General features: G+C 54.3%; 1 protein-coding gene across 5 annotated transcripts in view; it reads right to left on the bottom strand.

The window, feature by feature from the left end:
- Window positions 1-5,986: 5,986 nt before the first annotated feature.
- Window positions 5,987-27,342, bottom strand: part of DIP2A (disco interacting protein 2 homolog A) — a 76,030-nt gene continuing 54,674 nt past the window's right edge. For 3 of the 5 annotated variants that reach the window (XM_040986778.1, XM_040986776.1, XM_040986777.1), the window contains 25 exons: window positions 26,993-27,057; window positions 26,306-26,399; window positions 25,410-25,529; window positions 24,979-25,093; window positions 23,393-23,532; window positions 22,651-22,787; window positions 22,186-22,266; window positions 21,258-21,385; window positions 20,322-20,436; window positions 18,840-19,041; window positions 18,112-18,221; window positions 17,959-18,039; window positions 17,430-17,553; window positions 14,384-14,505; window positions 14,187-14,298; window positions 13,305-13,414; window positions 12,687-12,817; window positions 12,282-12,450; window positions 11,933-12,103; window positions 10,566-10,627; window positions 9,858-9,915; window positions 8,677-8,751; window positions 7,540-7,714; window positions 7,109-7,232; window positions 5,987-6,711 (listed from right to left, as the gene is read on the bottom strand). In XM_040986778.1, coding sequence (XP_040842712.1) covers window positions 6,459-6,711; window positions 7,109-7,232; window positions 7,540-7,714; window positions 8,677-8,751; window positions 9,858-9,915; window positions 10,566-10,627; window positions 11,933-12,103; window positions 12,282-12,450; window positions 12,687-12,817; window positions 13,305-13,414; window positions 14,187-14,298; window positions 14,384-14,505; window positions 17,430-17,553; window positions 17,959-18,039; window positions 18,112-18,221; window positions 18,840-19,041; window positions 20,322-20,436; window positions 21,258-21,385; window positions 22,186-22,266; window positions 22,651-22,787; window positions 23,393-23,532; window positions 24,979-25,093; window positions 25,410-25,529; window positions 26,306-26,399; window positions 26,993-27,057 — 3,074 coding nt within the window. In that variant the 3' untranslated portion in view covers window positions 5,987-6,458. Of the gene's footprint in view, window positions 6,712-7,108; window positions 7,233-7,539; window positions 7,715-8,676; window positions 8,752-9,857; window positions 9,916-10,565; window positions 10,628-11,932; window positions 12,104-12,281; window positions 12,451-12,686; window positions 12,818-13,304; window positions 13,415-14,186; window positions 14,299-14,383; window positions 14,506-17,429; window positions 17,554-17,958; window positions 18,040-18,111; window positions 18,222-18,839; window positions 19,042-20,321; window positions 20,437-20,835; window positions 21,386-22,185; window positions 22,267-22,650; window positions 22,788-23,392; window positions 23,533-24,978; window positions 25,094-25,409; window positions 25,530-26,305; window positions 26,400-26,992; window positions 27,058-27,342 lie in introns of those variants that run through there. The other 2 variants (XM_040986780.1, XM_040986779.1) reach the window with 1 other exon arrangement.

Below are 27,342 nucleotides of genomic sequence, written 5' to 3'. Positions count from 1 at the left end.
TTGGAAGGCTCATCCCTTCACACATCCATTCACTGTCCCCTGTCACCGTTGGCTCCGCCTTGCTGGCAATGCTTGCAGAAGCCTTTTCTCTGCATCGCTGGTCTTAACATAGGGACGGCTGGGGTGGGGCCGTCATAAAGATTATGTTTCTGTGGGTCCAGGTGCGGCCTTTAGTGATAACCAAGGCCAACAATCGTCCACCAGCTGGGGTTGGTTCCATTGAAGACCTCATACAAGTGAGCATCTAAATCTCAGACCCCACATGATTTAAGTCCAGGCAAAGTCAATATTTATCACAGAAACTGGAGCTGTGGGCCGGCTGGGCCAGGCGTCTGCACGCACCGGTGCGTCCCTGGTGGGCAGTCTGGGATTCGGGCTTGCAAAGTGGCACGTCAATCACCGAGTCAGGCCCGCAGCCATCCTGACAGAAGGTGATGTGTTGTTCCCCTGATGACTCATGAGCTCTGTGTCACTGTCTTGAGTTTGTCAGTGATTACACCAACTCTGTACATCATCACCCTGGTAGCGTTGGCATTTTGAAATGGGATCTGTACCTAAGAAAGATTTTCCAGGTTTCATTGTATAAATCTCTAACTTCCTTCCTTGGTCAATTCTTTGGCATTTTCTTCTTTCTCATGCTGTCTTCTTGGGGGTGGCATTATGGATCAGGAGGCTTTGCTGTCACCTGCAATGCTAGCACCCATGTTGGCACCTGTTTGAGTTCATGTTACTGTAATTACACTTCAGCTGCCTATTGCACCTTGGAAAGCAGTGGAGGATGGCTCAAGGCCATAGGTCACTGCACCCATGTGGGAAACCCTGACGGAGTTCTAGGTTCTTGGTTTTGGATGGGTGTAGCCCCAGCCATTGTGGCCATTTTGGGAGTGAACCAGTGGAAGATTTCTCTCTCCCTCCTTTGTAACTCTTGTCTTTCAAATACATACATACATTTGAAGATCTGAACCATGTCCTAATATTCAGGCCCTGCACTGTCAGTATATAGAAATGCAGCTGATCTTTGGTGTTGCACTTGTGTGCTGCAGTTGCTCTAGATTAGTTCTAGTTTCTGAGTCGTGACCTTGGATTCCATGTCTGTGTACAATTAACATATCATATCATCTGTAAGCAGAGTGTTGTGATTCCTTTTCTCCAGTGTGACTTCTTTTCTTTTTTGCGCCTAACTGCTGCAGGAACTCCATCTCCATCTGTTGTGTGGCATTACCTTCATCTGTGGTATCATGCTACCATCCCGTCTCATCTCGAATGTAAGCATTTATAGTTGTAAATTTCTCTTAGCAGGCACCATGATTTTGGTACATTATTTTTGTTTTTATTTATATCTAGTGTTTTCTAATTTTCCTTGGGATTTATTCTTTGATCCTTTGGTTATCTGAGTGTATTGCTTAATTTCCACAAATTTGTGCTTTTCAGTATTCCCTCCCTTATGAATTTCCAACTTGACCCAGGGTGGTTCAAGAAGCTACTTTGTTCATCAGTCTTTTAGAAATCTGCTTACTTCAGGTCAGTGCCATGGCTCAATAGGTTAACCCTCTACCTTCAAGCACCAACAGCCCATATGGGCCTTAGTTCATGTCCTGGCTGCTCCACTTCTGATCCAGTTCCCTGCCTGGGAAAGCAGCCGAGGTAGCTCCCACCCTTTTGCGGACATTTGGGGAGTAAACCAGCTGATGAAAGATCTTTCTGTCTCTCCTCTCTGCAAATCTGTCTAATAAAATTTAAGAATAAATCTTTAAAAAAAATCTGTTAACCTGTGGCCCATATGGCCTCATCTAGAAAAGCCCCATAAGCTCTATTCTTGCTGGGTGCTGTGATTATCTGGTCAATTTCATCAGTTCACTGTATTGCTTAAACTGCTATTCCCTTGTTTTCTATCTGGTTGATCCATTACTGAATGGGGTATTAAGGTCCCCAATTATTATAGAACTTCAATTCTTTTAATGCATTTTCATAATTTCTTATCACATAATTTTTTATCACTGTCATGTCTTGCAAAGGTGAATTAATATATAGTGTACATTTTCTTGTAGCCTTTTATGATTTGAAGGGTTTTTTTTATCTGATTATGGTATAACCACCATCTGAAATACACTTTTCCATATTTGACATATTTGGGTGTGAGTCCCGAAGGAATTTTGTAGATAGTTTGTTGTTGGATTTTTTAAATTGATGCTTTGAATCTCTTTTTCTGTGTGTAGATACAGCAATCAATTCCCATATTGGTAAGAAGGAACTTATTTCTGTCATTTTGCTTCTTATGTTTTACAACTGTTGTAGGTTTGTATCCTCATTTCTTACGTTATTCTTTTTTAACGATGTATCTATGTATTTGGAATAGAAGACAGAGCTCTCCCATTCCGCAATCTACTGTCTGTTGGCTCACTCTTCAAATCAACGCAACAGTGAGGTGGAGCAAGGCTGAAGTAGGTCTCCTGGTGGGCGGCTGGGATAATGTCACTTGAGCCATTGCCTGCTGCCTTCGAGGTGCCCAACAGTGGGGAAACTGAAATCTGAAGTGGAACTGGGACCGAAACCCAGAACTTCTGACATGGATGTGTGACTAAGTAGTCTTAACAGCTGTGCCAAGCATCTACTCCGGCATGTACCTACACAGTCATACTAGGTTTTAATACATTGTCTTCCATGTGGAAAGCAGCACAGTCATGAGCCACCATTATCCTAATCCAGCTTTTGTAACTGCCGGTATGTTCACCTGCCCTGAGATCTGCCTCCTCCTGGAATGCTGAGCAAACAAGCTTTCAGGACTCCTCTCACCAGTCCTTTAAAAAGAAAACAAGATTTACTTACTCAAAAGGCAGAGCTGGAGACAGGGGAGGCATCTGTCATCTGATGGTTCACTCCTAATGGCCATGACAGCCAGGGTTGGGTGAGGCCCAGGCCAGGAGCTTCTTCCAGGTCTCCCACACAGGTGCGGGGGTCATCAACAGGATGGCATCACAAGTAGTTGGGAGTCACACTGGTGCTGTGACATGGGGTGGGCAGACAATCACTGATAATGGATCACTGATTTCTCATCACTTTGGATGAGAAATCTACTGACAGTCTCAATGAAGCTCTTGCATGTGGTAAGTTGCTTCCTCTTGCTGCTTTAGGATTCTTCCTGGATTTCCAAAGTTTGACTGCATCTCAGTAGGACCTCCTTAAGCTCTCTGGGTGTTTCAGCTTTTATTTATTCAGAATTTGTCTCTTAAGCTTCCTCTGTTTTTCCACCTGCTAGGACCCCCAGAAGGCATCTGTTGGATGCAATGCATAGGCCCCTTCTCTCTGTTCATTCCATGCCCACTGGTTCTTTGTTCTGCCTGCTAGAATCTGACTTTTAATCCCTCTCATGCATTTTTCATTTCATCACTGCACTTTCAGTTCCAGAAAAAGAAGCTGTGGTTTCCTTTTAAGTTTTCTATTCATTGATATAACCATTTTCTTTATACATTACTGATACTTAGTTTTTCCACATTTCTAGTTCCCTGGGCATCTTGAAGGGGTAGGCATCTTTTTTAGTTAATAGTCCCTGTGACTAGTTTTTCCTTGGATGAGTTGTGTTATTTATTTGCCATGTCAGTTTGTTGAAAATTGAGCATTTGACTTTAATACTGTGATAATCAGGGAAATCCGTTTTCCCTTTTACCCAGGGCTTGCTGCATCTGTTTTATTTTTACTGCCGCTGGCTGCCTCTATGTCAAGATTCAGCCTGGGGTATAAACTTGAGGTCCTGTCAAATGTTTTGTGAGCCTTACTTTTGGGTGACATGCTCCTTAATGTCTGGTTCCCAAAGAGAAAAGAGAAAAAAAAAAAGGAAGGGAGCAAAGGAGTGTTGACACTATATAAAAAAAGATTTATTTGAAAGGCAGAGTTAGAAAGGATAAAGGTGGCAAGAGAGTAAGAGAAAAACCTTCCACCTGCTGGCTCACTTCTAAGAGAGCTGCAGCAGCTGGGCTGAAGCCTGGAACCTACAACTCCTTCCAGGTCTTCCATGTGGGTTGGTAGGGGCCCAAGCACTTAACAGGGAGCTAGACAGAAGCACAGCAGCCTGGGCCTGGCACATGCAGATCCCATATGGGCACCAGTTCATGCCCTGGCTGCTCCACTTCCCATCCAGCTCCCTGCTTGGATCTGCCTTTCCAATAAACATAAAAAAATCTTTGGAAAACTGAGCATGGACTCACCTTTATAAGAATTCCCCACTGTTGTAACAGAAAATACAAGAGTGGACATTACACAGTCACACGTCTGGGGTGTCAATTCAGAGAAAATACTTCTTCCTTGAATTATTAATGATCCGGAGAAGACAGAACACTTCACCCTGTCTCTGTCCCGGCTGACAAGGGCACGGCTCTGCTGGGTTCTACCGCCAGCAGCAGGCAGTGGGCGCAGGGCATCCCTGTGACGAGCACTGGAATCAGACAGCTATAGCCACAGCCCGAACGAAGCACAGCATTACATATGTAAATACAGTAAATACAGTTTTAAAACAACCTGAATTAAAAGAACACAGAATCCAGATACAAATGGCCCACTGGAAAAAGTATAAACTACAAGAAGGGTCTGATTTGCAGCAGAAAGTGGTTCCTACTGATTAGTAGGGAAAAGCCTGAGCAGGGCAGGAGCTGCTGGACTGAGCGGAACACAAACAAGGCACACACTTGGCACAGCCAAGGTAGACTACCCCCCCGACACTCTGCCGTCGCCCCAGGCTGGCCTCTGCCCCTCGGGGAGCTGTGCATGGGGCCACTGGCTGGGGCAGCTGTCAGCACACACTAACTCCCGGCACGGCACATGACACATCGAAACATGTGGAATCTATGGAATCGATTTAAAAGGCTGTGATTTATTAAGTACAAAAGCAGACTATAAAATAAGTATGTGATCCTATTTTTGTAAAAAAATTTTTAAACTCCCTGAGATTTCTGCCGACCTTGGTGCCACTGTTGGGTCTTCTGCTGCAAGCAAAAGGCTTTTCTATTCAGCAACATAATGCATCATAAAACACAAACTGTGATTTCAAAAACCTTTTCACAGATTCCAAAATGCAGAATTACAAATTCAATAACTTTTATTAACATAATGATGTAAAATTTTAGTGTAATATTCAGGGTTCCCAGACTGCAATTTTAAAACATTTTAATACATTTTTAAAAATCTTCATTTACAAGCTACCTTAACTGTCACTGGTCCTTTAGTACAAAATTTTGACAGTTTTTGTTTGCTATAAAACCACTCTGAGATGGTGTTAGGCAGTTCTCATGTCCTCATCAAGGTGAGGGATGCTCCTGGCTCCCAGCTGCACATGCTTGGCACACAGCTACACCAGGAAGGCCAGGCTCTGACATTGCCCCTGGCACCAGGGCCGCCCCCAGTGGGGAGGTGGAGCAAGCCCTGCAGCCAGACATGTCTCCCGGCACTGAAGCAGCTCTGCCTCCCGCCAGGCGTCCCAAAGCCCACCTGCTTCTCAGAAGCATGTGTGACTCACAACACACTTAACCAGTGATATAAAAATAATGTCTCTTAGATTCACGCTGGACTTCAAACTCTGAGAATTATCTAAAAGATTCTACATTCTCCCTCCTGACTTAAGTTCAATTAACTCAGCTGAAAATAGTTTGACCAAATTTTGTAAACGTAAAACTCAAAATGTAAGCCAGTGACATATAACTGATCTCCCCTCAGGCCGCTCACAGCAGGACACCAGAAGCACCACGGTGATGAGCACAAACATCCCACTGTCAGCCGCCCTGCAAGCAGCAGAGCTCAGCAGCAGGAAAGCGATGGTCAGTGGCACTCAGCAAGTGGCAGCGACCAGGAACACAGACAACTGGGCACTCAGGTGTCAACAAAAACCCGGCTGAAGAAGCAGGCAAGGCTGTCGTGCAGTCCGACAAGGTTGGGCAGGGCAGGCGAGAGGCGGCCTTTCTCCAGCCAGGGCTGCTTCCCCGGCACCCTCTGGACAGGGACCTGTCCTGTGGAGTGGGCACACGTCCTCAAGTTTTATAGCCAGGACTAGATTTTCAGCCGCAAAGTGCAAACTTGCATACAGCAGAGAACAGTGCCAATGTCTGCCACGCACAGCTACTCCAGGCACTGCCTTTTCTAAACTGCCAAGATATGGGCACCCGCCTCCAAGAACATTTCTGTCAGACCTGGAATGTGTAACGATCCAGGAAGTGCTTTAAGCTGGGAGCTATGGGACTACGGGATGGAGAAGCCTGAACCCTCTTCCCCATTCTACACATCTCTTCCTGTGGGCATACCCACTGGGCACACGCTCTCATGTGTTATACACCACGTGGCTCACATCCAGGTCCTGGGCAGCACGTGGTCTCATGTGTTCACGCCGCATGCGGCACAGTGCTTATACTTGGTAGGCTGTGTCACATGGGCACAGTGCTTACATGGTATAGGCCGTGTCATGTGGGGCATGGTGCTCACATGTTGTAGGCCACATAGATGGGGTCCAGCTGGTCAGCCAGGAAGCCATCCCGCAAGTGCATGCGCTGCTTCTCACCACGGGAATTGATGGGAATGACACCCGGGTCCACTAGGACCACTACGCCCACAACCAGGTAGTGCTCCTCCAGCACTACGTTGGTCACCAGTGCCACCAGGTCCAGTGCTTCTTGTTCCAGACCATCCAGCTCCACCACCACCACCAGCAGGTTGGTCCAGGTGAAGACAGCACTGTGGGGAGACAGAAAGTCGCCTAAGTCACAGGGGTGTGGGGGAGTGACTGTGTGTGAGCCCACGCCATCCAGTCAGGTCAGGCTGTCTGTCACTATTGGGTCCACCCCAACATCCCTGCCAGGAGGAAAGAGCGTCACCCACCCCAAAGCAAGCTCCCTAGAAGGTGAAGGAAGCAGGAATCACAGTTCACATGGAAAATGGAAGCACTTGTAGTGAGCACAGGCCAGCCTGAGCAAGGCAGTGAGTGCACTCTGGTGATGTTTGCAGAGGTGTGCCCTGAGGAGGTGCCCTCCTACAGAGTGAGCAGAGGCCAGGTGCCCAGGGGCAGGTCCCCTCCCCAGCCACAGGCCCCAGACCTGGCTCCAGCCACAGGCCCTGCCCTGGCAGCACTCACCACTCAGCGATGCTCCTGTGGGCCCGGATAACAGAAGTCTCAATGTCGATGGGGTGGTAGCGCATACCCCTCAACTCCAGTGTTTCATCCAGGGACCCGACCACATACAGCGCATCATGTGGCTCTGTAAATGGCACAGGCACACATTCAGCATGGAGCCCACTGCTGCTCAGCCTGTCCCATCTGCAGAGAGCCGAAGGGCACCTCACAAGCCACCTATGGAGGCTCATGCTGTCCTGCATTGGAGACACAGGGGGCACGTGGGTGCCACTTGCTCTGAATCATGCCCAGCCAGTGGTTGTAAAGATGGGTTTGGCCCTCTCATCCACCGGCAGCACCTTCACCTGCATGCTTGCCATGATTACTGAGGGCAGTTATAAGAACCGAAAGCTGGCTGGAATGCCGCAGCTCCCAACTGCTAAACCTCTCACCTCCACTGGCATCAGTAAGTTCCGTCCTTCGCAGGAAGCCAAGGTACCCAGTCCTGGCCCAGATGGTCTGGCTGTCCCCAAAGCTCAGCCGGGCACTGAAGTGGTCAGCATGAAGTGCCTCCTCCCCATAGACAGTGTAGTACCCAGTGGCATTGTGGGGACTGCTCACCCAGATCTAGGGGACCAGAAGGCAGGAGAAGGACACATGACACATGGAGAGTAAAACCTGTCACCAGATATCCACTAACCAAGCGTCACCTCAGGAAACTGACCCGGGGGGACAGCCTCAGAGGCCCCATTTAACACAGTGCAGCAACCTTCCTCTCCTGAAGCCACGTCCCTGTGGGTGACCCAGAACTAACCTCATAACACGCTCCTATAGCTCAGCATGACCTCAACGATGTCCCTGCAGGCCAGCACTGACCTCAATGATGTCCCTGCAGTCCAGCACTGACCTCAGACCATGTCCCTGCAGCCAAAACTGACCTCAGACCACGTCCCTACAGGCCAGCACTGACAGACCATGTCCCTGTGGCCTAGCACTGACCCTGTAGGCCTCTGGCACTTGGCAGGTATAGACATAAGCCCAGGTTGCTCACAGCAAGAGCCGGGGCGATCCCAGCATCCAACAGGAACCCAAGCATGTGGCCTATGCTGCTCACTCACACTAGAGTGGGCCACACACGGGGGCAGGCCCGTCCACACATGGTGCTGCTCCAGGATGTACTCACACCTCCCCCCAGCTACAGGCAGGAGTGGTCCCCACAACTGGCCAGGTCCCACTGAGGGGCACGCCCTTGTCTGCATAGACCTGGGCCAGCGAACCAGGGACTGGGGTGGCTGAAGGAGAGTCCATTGAATGCTCTACCCTCAGGACTGTGCCCTAAGACCCCGCCTGGCTTTGTGTGGGGTGTACACACCACAGCAGTGCCCTGCCTGCTGGGACAGAGTCCATACTTGGGTGAGGCAGCAGCCACTGGTTTTCACACTGCCACGGTTTCTGGGGAAGGGCTCCATGGTGTCAGGACTCTCCTAGACAGTGTGACCTTGAGGGTGTACAATGTCCATAGCTGGGCAGGAGGGGTGACATTGGAGAACTGGGCGTGCTGCTGCTCCCAGGTGCCTGACCATGCTCACCTCTCCCAGGTGCGAGTCTCCCAGGGGTCCCTTGGTCTCAGTGTGTGCGATGATGACCTTTACTCCGGGAAGAATCTGCAGAGAGAGTGGTTCAAGGAAAAAGCTCCCCACAGGACTGTCTAGCCCATGTGAGGGCAGGACAGAGAAGGCCGGGGATCCCAGAACACGCCCCACATGGGAGTTGTTGGGGGTGCAGGGGTCTGCGTCAGACACTGCCCCACGAGGGTCTGCTCAGGCTGACTGTCCCCAGGATGGCACATACTAGCAGGGTCTCCTGGAGGAGCCCTGCTGTCTGCCTGGGGGCTGCCTGTCACCACCTCGTGCTTTGAGGCCAGGAACAAATTACCGTGACACCACTCCTCCATACATCCCATACTCACCCATCTGTCCATCTAACCATCTATCCACCCATCCCACCCATGGCATGCACTTACCCATCTGAGCATCCACTCATCCAAAAATCTAAGCATCCATGTGCCACCTACCTACCCATCACCCAGCTCTCTGTGCATCCTCTTGCCCAAGTTGCAGCCATAGGTGTCCCTGTGGCTCCACCCAGGGTCTCTCCTACAGCTACATTCTACCTCATGGGCGCCGGCACGCCAGTCCCAACATGGTCAAGCTCTGCCTGAACTCGCCCTGCAGAGCAAGAGCTGGGTGGCTGAGCTGTTTCTTGCCTCTGGGACTGTGAAGGTGTAGGGAAGGGCCTCGGGTTCCATCCAGCCTGACTGTCTCAGATGACCCAAGGGGCGTGTGCACTGCTTCCTTGCTCTGAGCTTAACTCTCCTTTCCTTGCCAGCATCTTGCAAGGAGTAGTCCAGTCACCACCCAAATGTTCTTGGGACACCCTTGCTCCCCAGCAGCCCCTGGGGGCCTCCCTGGGCCAGGAGGGAAACTGAAACATGCCCTCTTGCCTCCAGCCCTGTGTGGTCTCCTCCTGGCTGCCTCCTTTCTAGGCTTAAGCTGCTTCCTCTATGGCAGGGCCAAGCTCCTCGCTTCTGGCTGCTACCCCAGACGCCTTGTACCTGCCCAGTGGGCCACACATGTTTCTGTGCTGGGGTCCTTTCTCAGGGGTGAAGATCCGCCCAGCTCTGCATGTGCACCCACAAGCCCCAGCCACTCCGCTCGGGCTCACAGAGCACATCAGGATCAGCCACGTCCCTCACCCCAGCTGCCACTACCTTTCCAGACTCCATCAACGGCAGGCTGTGTGGAGAACCCCGTTCCACCAAACGCACTCTAAAAATCAACAAGAGAAAAGTTTCAGAATAAAACTTGCTAAGGAGGTGAGCTGTAAGAAGGCAAGCACGAAGCCCATGTGCAAATGGAGGATCATCACAGAGGGTCTCTCAGTTGGTCAGTCGGTTGGCCTCCCTAACGCTGTCCTGGGCAGCCAGGGTAGCCTAGGCACCTGGCTCTGCCTGCTCCGATAACGGCTTCCTGTGTCCCTCAGGTCATCCAGACTGGCTCCTGGGCCCAGGGCTCCGCCTACTGTCCATGCCTGGACCAAAGCACCAAAGCTAGGAGGGCCTGGAAGGACCCTGAACATGCACAGTGCTGTGGCATGTACACTGAGGCAGCTGAACTGGCGTTAGGTGGGAGAGCACTCACAGCACTTGGGTGACTGGCCACTCTCACCACACTTTTTGGCTGTACAGCAGGGACAAGGGACAGTTGCAGCTGAGGATACAGTGGACCACATGGGAGCCTAATGTCCAGGTGCCCAGGTGGGGTCCTGCCTCGGCCAGCCTAATGTCCAGGTGCCCAGCTGGCATCCCACCTTGGCTAGTCTAGCATCTGGATGCCAGCTGAGGCTCTGCCTTGGGTCTGAAGAGGCACAGTCAGCACAGAGCCCAGCTACACTGGGGGCCAGGCAGGACAGATCATACCTGTCGTGGCGCAGGGCCCGCATGTCCACGTACACGGTTGTAGGGTCCGGGCCAGCCGTGCCCTGTAAGGAGACAGTGGAGAGACTCCCATTCAGGACCCTGTGTCTCTCTGGGTCACACCATAGCCATGTGGCCGATCCTCCAGGGAGGATAGCTATTCTCCGAGGAGTGAGTCCACCCAGGGGCCAGGACCACTGCTATCCACCCATACAACCACACTGGCAGGCGTGAGCAGCACACACGACATCACTGAACAGAAGCAGCCAGCCACACAACTCAGCGGGCCAGCTCCGAATGCTGAGCCCCATGGGGGCTGATGGGCTTGTGCTGAGGTTCCCGCCAGGGCCTGAGCAACTCCTTCCTGACCTCTAACTTACACCTGATGCGGCCTGGGGATGGGCCCTGGTGGCTGAGTCATCGGGTAGGGAACATCACACAACATCACACGCAAGCACCCTGGCACTCCCACGGTCACTCCCCAGGGTCCCAGACCTCCTGCACTGCTGAGAACATGAACGCCGCGACAATCAAGTTGGCTATAGAGTAGCTTTTGTAACACAGTAAGACAGCAAAGACATGCATGTTGCTCTGAAACTGACAGGGATGTCACACAGACAGGGGAACGGAGCACAGGGCACCAATGAGGTGGAGGTCAGGCCCAGGTCCTACCTGCTCAGCCAGCTTTCCCAGCCGGTTGGGCTGACAGAGGCAAGAAGACGGCCACAGGAAACACAAACAGAAGGCCACAGGCCACGTAAGAACACAGGGTAAGAGAGCAGAGGGCAGCAGCACATCTTACAAGCAAACACGGACACCCCCTTGGGCCATGACCGCTACACGTAGCATCCACATGTCGACCCACGGGACACAGGCCCTCTGGCTCTGGGAGGGGACCCTGGCAGGGTGGACAGGTCCTCCTGTGGCCTGCAGCTACAACAAGAAGGGACCCGAGGAAAGAAACACTAGGAAAGAGGTGAGCAGGCCCTAGGCTGGGGACCAGATGCAGTCTACCCCAGGCCTCTGTTGGCTGTTCTCTGGCATCATCATGCAGGTTAGCTATTGGGCAGCCGGCTCTGGGGTGGGTTCACAGCCAAGTACCAGCAGGAGTCTCACACAAAATCCCAGGCAGCTTAGAGCTCTGAGCTTCTGTCAGCTCCCTGTAGCCACGGCCTGGCTCATGGTTGCAGCAGGGACCTGGGGCACTGTGAGTGCTAGTGTTGGCCTGTGACACTCAGTGTCAAGGAGCACCAATGGCTGTTCTGCCCCTCGGCAAGGGCGGGGGGCATATGGCAACCCTGGGGCTCAGGGCCATGGCTGCCCCAGGCACCCCACTGGGAAGCTCCAGCAGCCTGGGGTCAGTGTCCTACCTGGAGGCAGATGGCCACATTGACCCTGCACCCAAAGGTGGTGCTCACAGCACGCGCAGGCAGACCCAGGTCCTTGAAAAGCTTGGAGAAGGACTGTGTGAGCGCAATGCGGGGCCGCTCCTCTGCCACCACCATGCAGGTTCGCACACAGGACAGGTTCACACCCTTCATCTGCGGAGCAGGCAGGAAGGTCCTGAGGGGACGGAGCCTGGTGGGGTGCTGAGGGGATGGGACCTGGAGGGATCCTGAGGGGACGGGGCCTGGCAGGATGCTGAGCAGGGTGGGGCCTGGCACCATGCCTGCTGTCCCACCCCAGGGAAACCCGTGTCCAGCCTGGTATAGCACTCACCCTGAGCGTGGCTGTCTGCGTGCCCAGCCCCTTGGTGCACATCTCCATCACCGAGTAGGAGCAGAAGATGACACGCGCCTTGTATTGGCTGACGGCCGACAGCCACAGCGCCACATTGCTCTCCAGCTCCAGTGGGGGCACCAACACTGACTGATGTCCTGAGTAGACACTGTGGGAAGGGCTCAACTGGGAAGGGCGGGGATCTGCATCCCCCCTCCACTTGGGACCTCTTCTACACAGGTGTCCCCCTTCTCTAGCATGAAAGAAAAGAGGGAGGTCTCCCCACTACCAACAGAAGCAGGGGTGTGGACGCATGGAGAGGCACTTCCATCTGCATATGCCAACCACCTCACCCTACCCATGTTCTCTCCAGCCTCGGGAGACAGTGTATGCCAGGACACTCACCTGCACAGGCACCACAGGGCCAAACCCAGGCCACAGTAGGGGTCCAGGCAGATGGCAACCTGCCGCGAGGGGTACAGCTCACACTGGAGCTTGATGGAGCGGCACAAGGCACTGGTAGCCGCATGCGACATCTTGGAGGAAACAAGAGGTGGGTTAAGCAATTATACTTCATCTATTTCAGGGGCCATGGCCGGCCCACACCCCATCTGTCCATCATCTCTTCTACTTTCTGGGTCAATGGCCGGCCCACACTCCATCTGTCCATCATCTCATCTACTTCTGGGGCAATGGCCGCCTCACACCCCATCTGTCCAGCACCTCATCTACTTCCTGCGGAGGTGGCCAGTTCACACCCATGTATCCATCCATCATCTCATCTACTTCTGAGGCAATGGCCGGCTCACACCTCTTTCAACATGTGTGATTTTGAGACTCTTGGGCATCTCTGAGACAGAGGAGCAGGTTCACCAGGCAGTAAACAGTAACACAGCCACGGCTGAGGCTGGCCACTGGGCACACATCATTCCTAGTCCACCCAATGTCAGGCTTGCTGGGCCAGGAGGCCTGACTGGGCCTGTCCATCCACTCCTCCGCCAACCCTGGCGTGAGGCAGCCTACCTTCACACCTGCTAATATCCCTGTGGTTGACACACTGAAGTCCAAGTATGCCAGCACGTCTGGGGAGGCGGGTCTGAATATGCTGGCCACCCTCTTCTTGGGTACATCATCTGCTGACAGACGTGAATGGGTCAGCACACCCACATGCTCACTGTCACAGTAGGATGCCACTGGAGCAGCCTGGAGGCTGTCAGGGGGCACAGAGCAGCTGAGCAGAACACAGGGTGATGGATAGTGGGGTGAGTTGGGCAGCGGGCCCTGAATCTGCTCAGTAGGTCCCTTTGTTGGTGTGTGACATGGGACAGAGGATGGGGCCCCAACCACAGCAGGGCAGTGATGAACAGATCAAGGCTGCCACTGCCCCTAGATACAAGTGGACAGAGGCCAGTCAGGGTCCCCCGCAGTGAGCCCACCCCTTCCCCTCAGCAGCTGTCTGGTACCCCTCAAAAAACCTGCTGTGGCTCACAGGCAGGTGTTGTCACTCAGGGCAGCACTGGGCCCTAGGCTGCAACCGCAGAAGAGGGACCCTAGGCTGTTCTAGGTCGGTGCTGGAGCATCCTGGACTGGATGGGCCAAGCTCCTTGGCCTGGGCATCACCAGGGCCCACATACGGCCTTGGAGAACCACTCCCTCGCCCCATGCTGGCAGGAGGTATGGCCTCACACAGTGGAGAGGGGGTGCCAGGGAGTACTGGCCTGACAGGGACCCCTTCCCACCCCTTTTCCAGGGTAGCCACGCCCTCCCCTACGGACTCACCCTGCTCTAATGTGATATGCCTGTTCCTGGGTGACAGTGTATCCCCCAGCCCCGCCCCCCCCCCCCACTGTCCCAGCACAAACAGGAAAGGGGGCATCCTGCTGGGCAGCTGCTGGGGATACGCACCTGTGTCAAGGATGGTTGGCCAGGTCCTGATGTCCACAGCAGCGGCTGCCTCCCTGGACCTGAGCAGCCGTGTGATGGCCTGGGTGGTGAGGACACATGCAGACTTGCTGACCTGCAAGGCCGACAGTCCAAACCCTGTGAGCCTGGCATCTCTCCTGTGTAGGAGGGTCCCAGGCCCACCCAAGGGCTAAGCGCACCTCCACAATCATCCTGACGGTGGGCAGTGTGGTGCCGAGGTTTTGGGGGTGCGGGGGCCGCACGGTGACTGGCACACAGCCACAGTACAGGCAGCCGTAGAAGGCAGCAATGAGGTCCACCCCTGGGGATGGTATGGAACAGTCAGCAAAGTACATAGATAAGGGACAACAATGGCTTCCCCACCACAGTCACAAGTGACTAAAGCACTGACAGCAAGGGCACAGGCTGCCCAACCCCAGGGTGGCAGAAAGAGGCCTGTGCAGCCCCAGGTTCTATGTGTGATGTTGCCAAGGGTGGGGTGGGTCTGTACAAAGACTTGTCCTTGAGAAGAGCCTTCAAGAGTGCCAGGTACCACAGAGGCCCATGTGATAACACTATCTGCCACGTGGTCCCTTGTGACATCACTTTGTACTATACAATTCCACATGAGAACACTCTACCACATGGCCCCACGTGACATCACTGTCTACCACACAGTCCCACGTGACATCACCATCTACCACATGGTCCTACATGACATCACCGTCTACCACGTGAAAACACTCTACCACATGGTCCCATATGACCTTACCATCTACCACACGGTCCCACGTGACATCACCTTCCATCACACAATTCCACATGAGAACACTCTACCACGTGGTTCCACATGACATCACTGTCTACCACACAGTCCCACGTGACATCACCTTCCATCATACAATTCCCCATGAGAACACTCTACCACGTGGCCCCACATGACATCACTGTCTACCACACAGTCCCACGTGACATCACCATCTACCACATGGTCCTACATGACATCACCGTCTCCCATGTGAGAACACTCTACCACATGGTCCCATATGACCTTACCATCTACCACACGGTCCCACGTGACATCACCTTCCATCACACAATTCCACATGAGAACACTCTACCACGTGGCCCCACATGACATCACCATCTACCACACACAGTCCCACGTAAGAACACTTTACCACATGGTCCCATATGACATCACGGTCTACCACACAGTACCATGTGAGAATGCTGTGCACCACACGGTCTCACATGACAACACTCTTACCACACAGTCCAAGTGACATCACCTTCCATTAATAATCCTATATGAGAACACCACCTACCAAGAAATATGTCAGAACAAAGTGGGATTAGCTACCTCCAACTTGTAAGACTCGGAAAGAAACACCCAAGGGACCTGGGGCTACAGTGGGCTAGCATTGGCCTTGGCTATCCACCTCCTCATTCACACCAGGCCAAAGTGACTACTGTAGCCCTCTCACACTTCCTTAAAACCTTGACCTTTCAACAGTTAGAACCCAAGGGACAGGTGCATATGGCAGAAGTGGGATGTGTGTGTGAATTGGGTCACAGCAGCAGCCAGATCTGTGTGTGACCCAGGTCTGCATGTGTGCAGCAGTGTGATCTGTGACTCAGGTCTGCATGTGTGCAGCAGCGTGATCCATGACCCAGGTCTGCATGTGTGCAGCAGCATGATCCATGACCTGGGTCTGCATATGTGCAGCAGCATGATCCATGACTCAGGTCTGCATGTGTGCAGCAGCGTGATCCATGACTCAGGTCTGCATGTGTCACAGCAGCGTGATCCATGACCCAGGTCTGCATGTGTGCAGCAGCATGATCCATGACTCAGGTCTGCATGTGTGCAGCAGCGTGATCCATGACCCAGGTCTGCATGTGTCACAGCAGCGTGATCCACGATCCAGGTCTGCATGTGTGCAGCAGCATGATCCATGACTCAGGTCTGCATGTGTGCAGCAGCGTGATCCATGACCCAGGTCTGCATGTGTGCAGCAGCATGATCCATGACCCAGGTCTGCATGTGTGCAGCAGCGTGATCCATGACTCAGGTCTGCATGTGTGCAGCAGCGTGATCCATGACCCAGGTCTGCATGTGTGCAGCAGCGTGATCCATGACTCAGGTCTGCATGTGTGCAGCAGCGTGATCCATGACCCAGGTCTGCATGTGTCACAGCAGCGTGATCCACGATCCAGGTCTGCATGTGTGCAGCAGCATGATCCATGACCCAGGTCTGCATGTGTGCAGCAGCATGATCCATGACCCAGGTCTGCATGTGTGCAGCAGCGTGATCCATGACTCAGGTCTGCATGTGTGCAGCAGCGTGATCCATGACCCAGGTCTGCATGTGTGCAGCAGCATGATCCATGACCTGGGTCTGCATGTGTGCAGCAGCGTGATCCATGACCCAGGTCTGCATGTGTCACAGCAGCGTGATCCATGACCCAGGTCTGCATGTGTCACAGCAGCGTGATCCATGACCCAGGTCTGCATGTGTCACAGCAGCGTGATCCATGACCCAGGTGCATGTGGCAACAGCGAGATCTGTGACCCAGGTCTGCATGTGTCACAGCAGCGTGATCCATGACCCAGGTCTGCATGTGTCACAGCAGCGTGATCCATGACCCAGGTGCATGTGGCAACAGCGAGATCTGTGACCCAGGTCTGAATGTGTGCAGCAGCGTGATCCATGACCCAGGTCTGCATGTGTCACAGCAGCATGATCCATGACCCAGGTGCATGGGGCAACAGCATGATCTGTGACCCAGGTCTGAATGTGTGCAGCAGCGTGATCCATGACCCAGGTCTGCATGTGTCACAGCAGCATGATCCATGACCCAGGTGCATGGGGCAACAGCGTGATCTGTGACCCAGGTCTGCATGTGTCACAGCAGCATGATCCATGACCCAGGTCTGCATGTGTCACAGCAGCATGATCCATGACCCAGGTCTGCATGTGTCACAGCAGCATGATCCATGACCCAGGTGCATGGGGCAACAGCGTGATCTGTGACCCAGGTCTGCATGTGTCACAGCAGCGTGATCCATGACCCAGGTCTGCACATGGCTGAGCAGGGATGTCCACGATTACCCACAAACGGCAGGCACTCCAGCAGCCAAGGGCTTGTCCAGGGCCCTGACTTGCTATGTAAGATCAGAACCAGGTTCCTGGGGAATGGTAGGTGCAGGTGAGAATGGCAATGCACATTGCAGCAACTTACCTGGGGGATACACCAGAGCCACATGGTCCCCGACATGCAGCTTCCCCTTCTCCATCAGGGCTGCAGCCACCCGCTCAGCCCTCTTGTGCAGCTGGATGCAGGTGGCTGTGCTGCTGACTGTGCCCTGGGAAGCAACGACAGGTCAGCGTGCACTGGGGCATGGTGTGGGCTGCATCCTCTCAGTGCCCTTGTGTCCTCCAACTGCAACAGTGCCATAAACGCATCTGCACCTGCCATCTTCTAAGCGCACAGTGGCTCTCCCTGTCCTGACAGCTGGAGGGGCGCCCCCTTGGGGTCTCACTGCTATTGAACATCCTGTGTTTCCAGGTTTTCTCCTGCCATACAGGGTACGGAGAGTGGGAAGTGGGGTCACACTGTCTGCTGTGCAGTCTGACCCACCCAACAGACAAGGGGTCTCCACCACACAGTGGGTCGGGACCACAGTCAGCACCTGCACTCTGAAGCACCTCTACCTGCCTACTTCCCAGCAAGACTGACAGGGTGCTGCTGGGTGACGCTCTGCCCTCACCTTAGCATTGAGCAGCAGGAACAACGGGTGGTCGGGTGTGGTGTGGGCCCGCCACTGCAGCACATCAGCCAGGAACAGGAACTGGGCAGAGAGGGGCCCTCAGCGGAGGCAGCAGGCACCCAGGCGCAGGGCTGCCCCCAGGAGCACTGGTACCTTGCGTGCCTGGTCGCTGTCCTCCATGTGGGTCAGCTCTCTCCCCGAGGCCTGCGCGATCCTCTTCCCTGACACCAGGTTCCCAACGACCATGGAGGCCGGTCCAACCTCTGCAAGGGAAACTGCAGGAAGCTGACGGCCGCACTGGCTCGCTCCCCCACCCTACTTTGCAGCACACTGGAGTCACGGAAGTGGTTTGCACTAAGTGGCCAGCAGCCTCACCACAAACCATGCAACACTGGGACAGAGGTCTCCCAAGGTCAGGAAAACACCAAACAAGCATCTCTCAGTTAAAATGTCCACAATGAAGTCTCCTCACATGTGTGGAGGCACATGATTTGCTCTTAGTAACATCTCACTTCCTTATTGTATTTGATGTGTAAGTAGGGAAATTAAACCTCTTGGGTATCTTATGCCAATTATCCAGCAATTAGCAAAACAACTAGCACACCCAAAGCAATTAAAAACTGCATGGAGGTGAAGACAATCTTTCAAGTGAGTTTTAAGAGTCTAGCATCAGGCAAAGCCATCGGAAAGTATATATAGCCTGTGCCCTGGTGAGTTCTAAGCTGGGCAGCGGCAGGCAGAGGCCGCTCCATCCCAGCAGCGAGGGGTGAGGCTGTTCACCCCTCCAGCTCCATGATGGCAGGTATGAATACATTTGCTCTGCCTCTCACCCCTAACTTCCCCAAAGGGTCAGGAATGCTGGAGGTGTCCGGGTTGCTGACCTGGCTGCTTCTGGCGTGGCCTGGGGAGGTTGGTGACGCAGGTGTGGGGGCACATCAGCACGTTGCATGGGTGCAGTGTCCCCTCCAGGAAGCGCTGTCTGGTTTCAGAGATGTGAATCCCTCCAAGCGGTGCCTTGGGCAGCGTGTTGGCAGGAACCAGAGCCAGGCAATACACGCCCACCTGGTGGATACTGTCGATGGCCTGGGAGGAAGAGACCTAGTGTGACACTAGAGAGGAGGCCAGGCAGCAGAGACACAGCCTTGCCAGAGCTTTAGAGGTATGGAAGCTCCAGGTTGCTTTGTCGAATGAGAAAACAAGAGAGGGAGAAGTGTGTGCACTTTCCTACCATCAGTGTGTGAGCACAGGACACACGTACATGCAATGAATACATGTACAGAAACACTGTGTGAGTACTATACATAGATGTGCTGCATGTGAATACGTGCCCTTGGGCACACTGAACATGCACATTGTGTGTGAACACATGTCCACACACCTGTTTCCATGCCCACCAAGGACACAGAGCTACGCAGCCTAGCAGCGTGCTTCACGGCCTCCCAGGGGGTGAGAGTGGGTACCACCCAGTGCCACTGTCTCCATCTCTGCTTTCAGCTGGACTCTGGAGCTTAGCATTTCACAAACAACAAACCCAAGGTTAGCAGACACAACCAATGACCCCCCCTAGGGCAAGCTGCGCTCAGTCCAGTCTTCTGGGGTCACTGCTAAGGCAGGACAGTTAGCAGGTCAGGGGAAAGGCTGTACGCTTCCACTCAGCTGCAGACACAAGTCATCTTACAGAGGAATGGACAGACACCCCTCCCCTTGTCCTCTGAGAGATGCCCACACAGGTTTCCACCAGCACTGGCCCTGGAAGGGACCACTTGCTCCACCCCTGAGCTTCCTTCTTCTGCTATGGCCCAGGGACTCTGGGTGTCTGAACCAAATGCCAGAGTCAGCTTAAGAGCCCCGCTGATGGCTGAAAACTAAACATGGCAGCATAGACGGAAACAGCCACAGGGTTTAAACAAAGTAAAGCTGGGATTCTGAATGGAATCCACCCCAAGCTTCCCTGCACAGATGGCTCTCTAACCTGCCAGCCCTGCCTCGGTCTGTAACAAAGCCAGTCTCGCTGCTGTGGAGTCCCATTCCACAGCCAGCTGCACGGGGCAGGCCAGGCAGCACCTGGGCCAATGCGGAGAAGACTGCCAAGGGCAGCCGGGAGGTAGAGCAGGCGCAGGTTAACACCATACATGCCCTGCTTTCTGTGACAAATATTCAGCAAGGTGGACACAGTGAGAAGGTCAGGCCAAGCAGTCCCACGTCTGATGATACCAGGAGTCACTGGAAAACCAGGCAGGTCGGGACATGGCTGGGACCTTCAAAGCCACATCAGTCACTGCTGTTGTCCTGAGACTGCCAGGGCTGTTTCTGGGGTGCCAGAAAATGGGGCTGCAGAGATAGCTCAGTGAATGGGCACGTACCTGCAGCACGCGACTCATCCACTGGAAGCTGTCCTCCTCTGAGGCATCAGGCCGCTGCTCAGCCACCAGGACAATGCGGTCATCATGCAGCACGGTCACCGAAAACACAGCAATCCTGAGGGAGACGAGGTGGCCAGCATAACCACACAGACAGAAGGCTGCCTCACCTAAACTTGGTCTCCCAAGTGGGCTACCTGGGGCACTTCCTAGAGCAGCCTGAGGCCCAAATTCCACAAATGTGGTCAGAACACAAGGGAACTCAGAACAGCACTGCAGTGTTGGCAAAAGACCAGGTACACACGAAAAAGTCCACACTACTAGAGCACACAAGGTGCTGGATCCCATTAACATACAAGGCACCTCTCACCCCAACATCACACAAGATGTCTCACCCCACTAACACATGAACTGCTTTATCCCACATCACATTAGGTGCCTCACCCCACATCACATGGGGTACATCATCCCATTAACACACGAGCCGCCTCACCCCACTAACACACAGGGTGCCTCACCCCACTAACATACAGGGTGCCTCACCCCACTCAGAACAGCAAAGTCCAATTACTTGCTCACTCTGTCTTCAGGGCTTGTGTCACGCAGAAGAGCAGGACAGCTGTCACAGGTACATGCGCCCTGTGTCTGACTAAGCCTCACAAGGTGACAAGGACTCTCCAGACAAGGCACACGCTGGAGCCGCAGCTCTCAGATCACAGGAGAGTGCCCTGGCTCTGTGTCATCCACCTCCCTCCTTCATCCCTCTGTCCATCACAGCTTGGTTTGGACCTTGTTCCCTTGAGGAAACCAATGAAATCTATGGATAGCCAGGAACCTGGTGCAGAGCCTGAGCCAAGTCTCCCTTCAAAACTGATTTTCTGAGTCCTCCTTGGGAGCAGAGCCTCACAGTGTGGGGAAAAGGGACCCACAGCACATCACCTGCCTCTGTAGACAAACTTCATGGGCTCCACGGCCAGTGCAGTGGCCACAACGTCGTCTGCGTTGTGTCTGCGCACCCCAACGACCATCAGCCCGTCCAGCTTGCCCACGACAAACACCAGGCTATCCTGTGGAAGGGCACTGTCAGGAGTCAGGGGCCTCCAGAGCAGGGTCACCGCCCGGGGCCACAGGAACTACACACACTGGAACAAGCCACACTTGGGACACAGACTGCATGCAAGGAGGGGTTGGGCAGGCAGGGCTAAGGGACATGGTAGCAACTGAGGTCGGGGAGGGGCTCTGCAAACTCCTTGGCTGAGAGCTGGTCCTGGTGAGAGCACTGTGGCCTTATGTTAAGAGCACTGAGCCCAGCACTGCAACCCTGTGGTGAGCGAACAGGGCCCAGCACTGCAGCCTTATGTTGAGAGCACTAAGCCAGCACTGCGTCCTTGTGGTGTGAGCACAGAGCCCGGCACTGCGTCCTTGTGGTGTGAGCACAGAGCCCGGCACTATGGCCTTGTGGTGTGAGCACTGAGCCAGCACTGCATCCTTGTGGTGAGCGAACAGAGCCCAGCACTGTGGCCTTGTCTGTCAGCCCCAAGCAGCTAGCCTGGGTGCAAGGGCTCCACTGGATGTCACAGGCTCTCATTTCCTTCTCAAGTGTTCCCAACTTGCAAAAGGCCCCCTGGTGAGGGTGTATAGTCTTACAGCTGAGAACCTGGGCCAAGGGCTTATTTCTAAATATTGTGGGTCATGAAGCAGTAAAGAAAGATTCCTGGGTACACGTCACACTATGGGAAGCAGGACGCCCTCATCCACCCTGTGGTCCCTGTGCCTGCATGGAGACAGGTAGCAGCCAATGCCATGGCAGGGTCGGGAAAGTGGGGACAGGAGAGCACAGCCTCCTGGAATCAGAGGATGTACTCACAGGCCCAATGAAGCCCAGCAGGCCTGTCCTGGTGAAAGGCCGGTCAGAGACAGGGACTCCTGCTGAGGTGACTGGCATGGTCTGCACAGAGAAGACAGGTGGTCAGGCAGCGATACCAGCTGACTAGCTAGGAGCCTGGTGCTGCCCACACTGCCTGCTGGTCATATATGCTGCTCAGTAGACTCCTGGGCTCGGCTGCTCCATCTCCCAGACACAGTGTCCCCTTCATCCATGCCCCCCAGACCCCTAAGGCTTATCCTGGACACAAGGCGATGGCCCCAGTAGATGGCTGCTCCTCCTGCTGGCCCAGAACCCCAGGTATACTGCATGCCTCCCCACTCTTAGAGGTACCATGGTCACAGGCTGTGTTGTAGCAGCTGCTGGCAGATGTTTGGGCCAAGCACCAGGGCCTCCTCAGTGGCCGTGGGGCCCGCTTCAGCTAAAAGGCCAGGGTAGGATCCAGACCTCAAATACATTCCTTGTGATCCCGAGCAGCCCATAGTATGCAGTCGCAGTGGTCCTGGAGTCCACACAGATCTCCCCAACTTCATCTGCCTTGCAGAGGTAAGGGGTCCCCTCCAGCTTCACGACACACATGCTTGCTACAAGAGAGGCAGGCCTCATGTCACATACCAAAATCATGCCTGGGACCCTGCAGTGAGATCCTGAGGAGTTTACAACCAAGTGACCCATGCTCCACCCAATCAAGAGGCTGGTGGTGTCCGGTGGGAGCAGAGATGGGGTAAGGGCTGGTTGGCATTGTGGTAAAGCCTGCCAACAACATGGGCAAGCAGTGAAGGCTCAGGCTACAGAGAACAAAGCATGCCACACACTCAAGACGACAGGGGGCTGACAGTGGGAAGGTTGCATGCCCACGGGAAACAAGTCACCATGGGCTCTGTATGTGAGACCGTCCTGATACCCCCACACACACAAGTCTAGGGAGGGCCTGGGTACAAGAGACAGGGTGAGTGAGGGACCACATACAGGCCTCCAAGACCACACAGCCACCTGTGAAGTCTGCACACACACACAAACACACAACACACTTACGGAATCACTGTACACACACACAGAGAGCACTGCGCACACACATTCCCATACCTCCCAGAGCTCCCCTCAGCTCACACCAGTGATACGCCACTGATGTGACCCTTCCCACTGTGACTGGCCTGCGAGGCCAAAGGAGTGCTCACTGTACCCTCACCTCCTGGCATCACCTGGCCGACGTCCTGAACTGTGAGCACCGACAGCTTCTCTTCAGTGTCGACCCTAATTACACCGTAACTCAGACCGCTCATCGACAGGACAGCTTTCTGCGCAGGGGGTCCTCCTAGGTCAGGAGGCCTAGAAACAAAACCAGCACAGGTGAGTAGAGGAGAGGGACTCGAGGCCAGAAGGGGCCATGATCTGCCCTGGCTGCAGTAGAGGCTACACCAACCACTGCATGTACTCTACTGGAGAACCGGATGCTCTAAGGACAGTCCTGTGGTGATATCAGCACTCCTTCCGGGGGACCCCAGCTGGGACCATGGGGAAGGTTGCGTGATTTCCCAGGAAAGTCACACAAGGGTTTGGCTTCTACCTGCTGTGCTGAAACACTCACCTGGAATCTGGGCAGGCGGCGGAGGAGGGCTGTGCTGGCCATGCTGTGCCTTGAGGGAGTCTGACCAGCCCATTCCCAGAGACAGAGAGAGGAGCCCAGAGAGCCCCCCAAAAGCCCACTGTCCAGTGAGTGAGCACGTCCGTGCAGCCAGACAGCAATGGAGCCCTTCCCAAACAGCTGAGTGACAGCAGGTGGGAGAAATGAGAGAGCTGCTGCTAACTCAGGCTGCCCAGCTGGGAAAGGGTTTATACCAAACCATGGCTTTCTGTTTGCATGATACAACCACACGAGCCACATCTTTTAAGACAACTGTGCTGCTGAGAACACAAGTCACAATGGAATTCAGGGACCAATGGGCTTTACTGACTGTGAAGGACACAATGTTAAAAGTTTCTAGCTATCAGCATCTGCACAGATGTAAACACACATTGCTTCCCTGAGCTTGGGTGTGAAGACAACATGGCACAGGGCCACAGTTGGATTAAGCCTGTGGACAGGGAGAACAGAAAAGGAGCAACATGGACCCCCCCCTCAAGGTGAACCCTGACTTTACCACACAGACCTTTACCACACAGACCCCCTCAATGGTGAGTCCTGCCTTTACCACACAGACCCCCTCAACGGTGAGTCCTGCTTTTACCACACAGAGACCTTTACCATTCAGACCCCTTCAATGGTGAGTCCTGCCTTTACCACAAGGATCCCCTGAAGAGTGAGCCTTGCTTTTACTACCCCGATCCCTCAAAGGCAAGCCCTGCCATTAACACACAGACCTTTACCACACGGACTCCTCAATGGTGAGCCCTGCTTTATCACAAAGACCCCTCAACAGTGAGCCTTTCCTCTGGTATGATGGTTAAGAGGAGGGATGACCAGTGGGGAAACGCACAGCTGGGTCCCCCTGGGGAGGTAGAACCAAGGTCAGTGTGGGAAGGCACGGGGGACACCCACCTGTCTTAGGACCAGGCTGGCCACGGCTGTGGGACACTCATCTGGCCGAGAAGGAGTGGAAGACAACCATCTGGCCTCCCACAGAAACAAAGGACATGGCCAGGGGCCAGTGTGGGGCCTGAGGGCGGCCTTAAGGCCGAGTAGGCATGCCTGGATATGACCCAGGATGGTACTGCTTCTGCACCCCAGTGGGAGCCAGATGCTCAGATGGTGGACAAAGCGAACAGTTCTATTACCTGCGCAAGGCGACCGTCAGCGCCTCAGGAGAGCTGGCGCAAGGACAGATGACCTCCGGCCTCAGGCCCCTGGACTGGAAGACATTGAGGAAGGCATCGCAGGAGGATATGGACCCTGTGGAGGTGATAGCAGCACAACAGGAGAATGGAGGGACAGTGCAAAGGGGCTGGAGTCCGGCCACAAGCACACTGGGCAGGGCAGCACGGCAGGCAGTGGGGACATCCACGGCACACACAGATGCATGACTCCCCTGAGGTGAGAGGTACATACCAGAATGGTACTGGGCCTGGCATCTTACCTCAGCTTGCAGCAGAAGCTTCTACATCCCAGCAGGCCACACCCCCACCCCTCTCTGCCCCAGGCAAGGCAGACAAGGCAGGTGAGCAGGATGCCCCACCTGGGACACCACCCAGCCACAGGGGCTACTCACAGGGGTTGGCGCCGTCAGCCACAAGGAGCATGCGCAGAGAGCTGAGGCTGATGTCTCTCTGCCCTCGCTGAGCCAGCAGGGACCAGTGCATGTCTCGTGACTTCACCAGGGCGGCCTGGGCTGTGAGGAGGGGCAGCAGAGCAGGGACCAGACTGGTGGGTGACCTCACCATGTGTGTCACCATGGGAGGGAGACACACACTCTCACATGGTCTTACACGGCATCCATGGCACGTCATTTAAATGCAGTGAACTTCGATCTGTGCTCCATGCTTTTCTCAGAAGCTCTTCATCCTGTTTTCACACCTGCCCATCTGGCCTTCCACTGTCCCTCCCCTAACTGCTGGCTGCCATGAGCAAAAACCAGAGGAGCCAGGAGTTCGCTGGTGGATCCAGCCCTTGGTCCTGACCGTGCGACCCTAGCCCGTAGCTTTCCTCCATGAAATAAATGACAAGCCAGCTGTCCACTGACCTGCTCTGACAGTTGCTGCCCATGCAGCACATACACGCACTGGTGGCCCCAAGGGAAGGTCTTCCCAGCACAGTGGGGCAGGGGTGGACTGACCCCCTGACCATGTGGGCCTGTCTCTGGATGGGGTAGCCTCTTACCCTGTACAAGTACTGGGCTTAACCTCAGATCAAAGTCACCCCCAATACTAACAGGAGGATGGAAGTGACTGCACAACTAGGACCCAGGGTTCTTTGCCAGTGGCCACCCCCGCCAAGCCACAGACAACACCACACAAGTGCCCATGGAACCATCCAGGGCAGGACATCGGCACAAGGCTCCTGGGCCCACGCCACAAGTCACATGGCAGTTTTACTTCTTCCTCATCACTAAGAAGTGACTTCAAGAGGCCTCCTGAAGGGAGGGACCAGCGAGGACCACCAGCTTACCTTTGTAGAAGCAGACTTTCTGAATCCAGGAGAGTGGGTTCACCTTCATCAGTGCATATGGTATGCTGACCACATGCAGCCTGTTCATGACGCTCTGCGGGGACAGCCCCAGTCAGTCAGGCCAGGGGACACGGTCAGGCCAGGCCAGGACACACCACACGGGGGAAAGGAAGCCAGAGTAGCAACCAGAGGTCCTTCATAGCAGCACCCAGAGACAGCACCTCACAGCAGCACCCAGAGACAGCACCTCACAGCAGCACCCACGGCCAGTACCTCACAGCATCAACCAGAACCAGCACCTCACAGCAACACCCAGAGACAGCACCTCACAGCATCAACCAGAACCAGCACCTCGCAGCAGCACCCAGAGACAGCACCTCACAGCAGCACCAAGAGACAGCACCTCACAGCAGCACCCAGAGACAGCACCTCACAGCAGCACCAAGAGACAGCACCTCACAGCATCAACCAGAACCAGCACCTCACAGCAGTACCCAGAGAGAGCACCTCACAGCAGCACCCAGAGAGAGCACCTCACAGCATCACCCAGAGCCAGCACCTCACAGCAGCACCCAGAGACCACCTCACAGCATCAACCAGAACCAGCACCTCACAGCATCACCCAGAGACAGCACACCCACAGCAGCTGGCCCCAGCCTGGGTCATTGGGCAGCAGCTTGCACTCACCGTCAGCACTCCATGCCACAGTCCAGCATCCCTTTTGAAATCCAACACATTTGTCACAGTCTCCGCTGAAAGTGGACAAAGAAGACTCAGCGACCCCACAACCCTGCATCCTTTCTAGAGAAACCCTGAAAGTATCAAGGCCTACACCCCATGTGGCAGCTGGTTAAAGAAACAGCCACCAGGAACAGGCTGCACCTGGACATGACCATCCAACCTGGTCAACTAGTCCCGCTTGCACACCTGCCCTAGCACACATGCTGTTCCACTTCACTTTAGCTCTCAGGATGAGGAAGCTTTAGGCCATGAGTCCACTTCCATAGTTTGGAAAGGAGTTGCTCCTACCTTTATAT

The sequence above is a fragment of the Ochotona curzoniae genome, unplaced genomic scaffold (genome assembly GCF_017591425.1).
Source record: "Ochotona curzoniae isolate NIBS_2020 unplaced genomic scaffold, NIBS_Ocur_1.0 contig_4516, whole genome shotgun sequence".
NCBI classification, from domain to species: Eukaryota; Metazoa; Chordata; class Mammalia; order Lagomorpha; family Ochotonidae; genus Ochotona; species Ochotona curzoniae.
The sequence above is the reverse complement of the archived record's forward strand: the minus strand, read 5'-3'. Positions and strand labels throughout refer to the sequence as shown.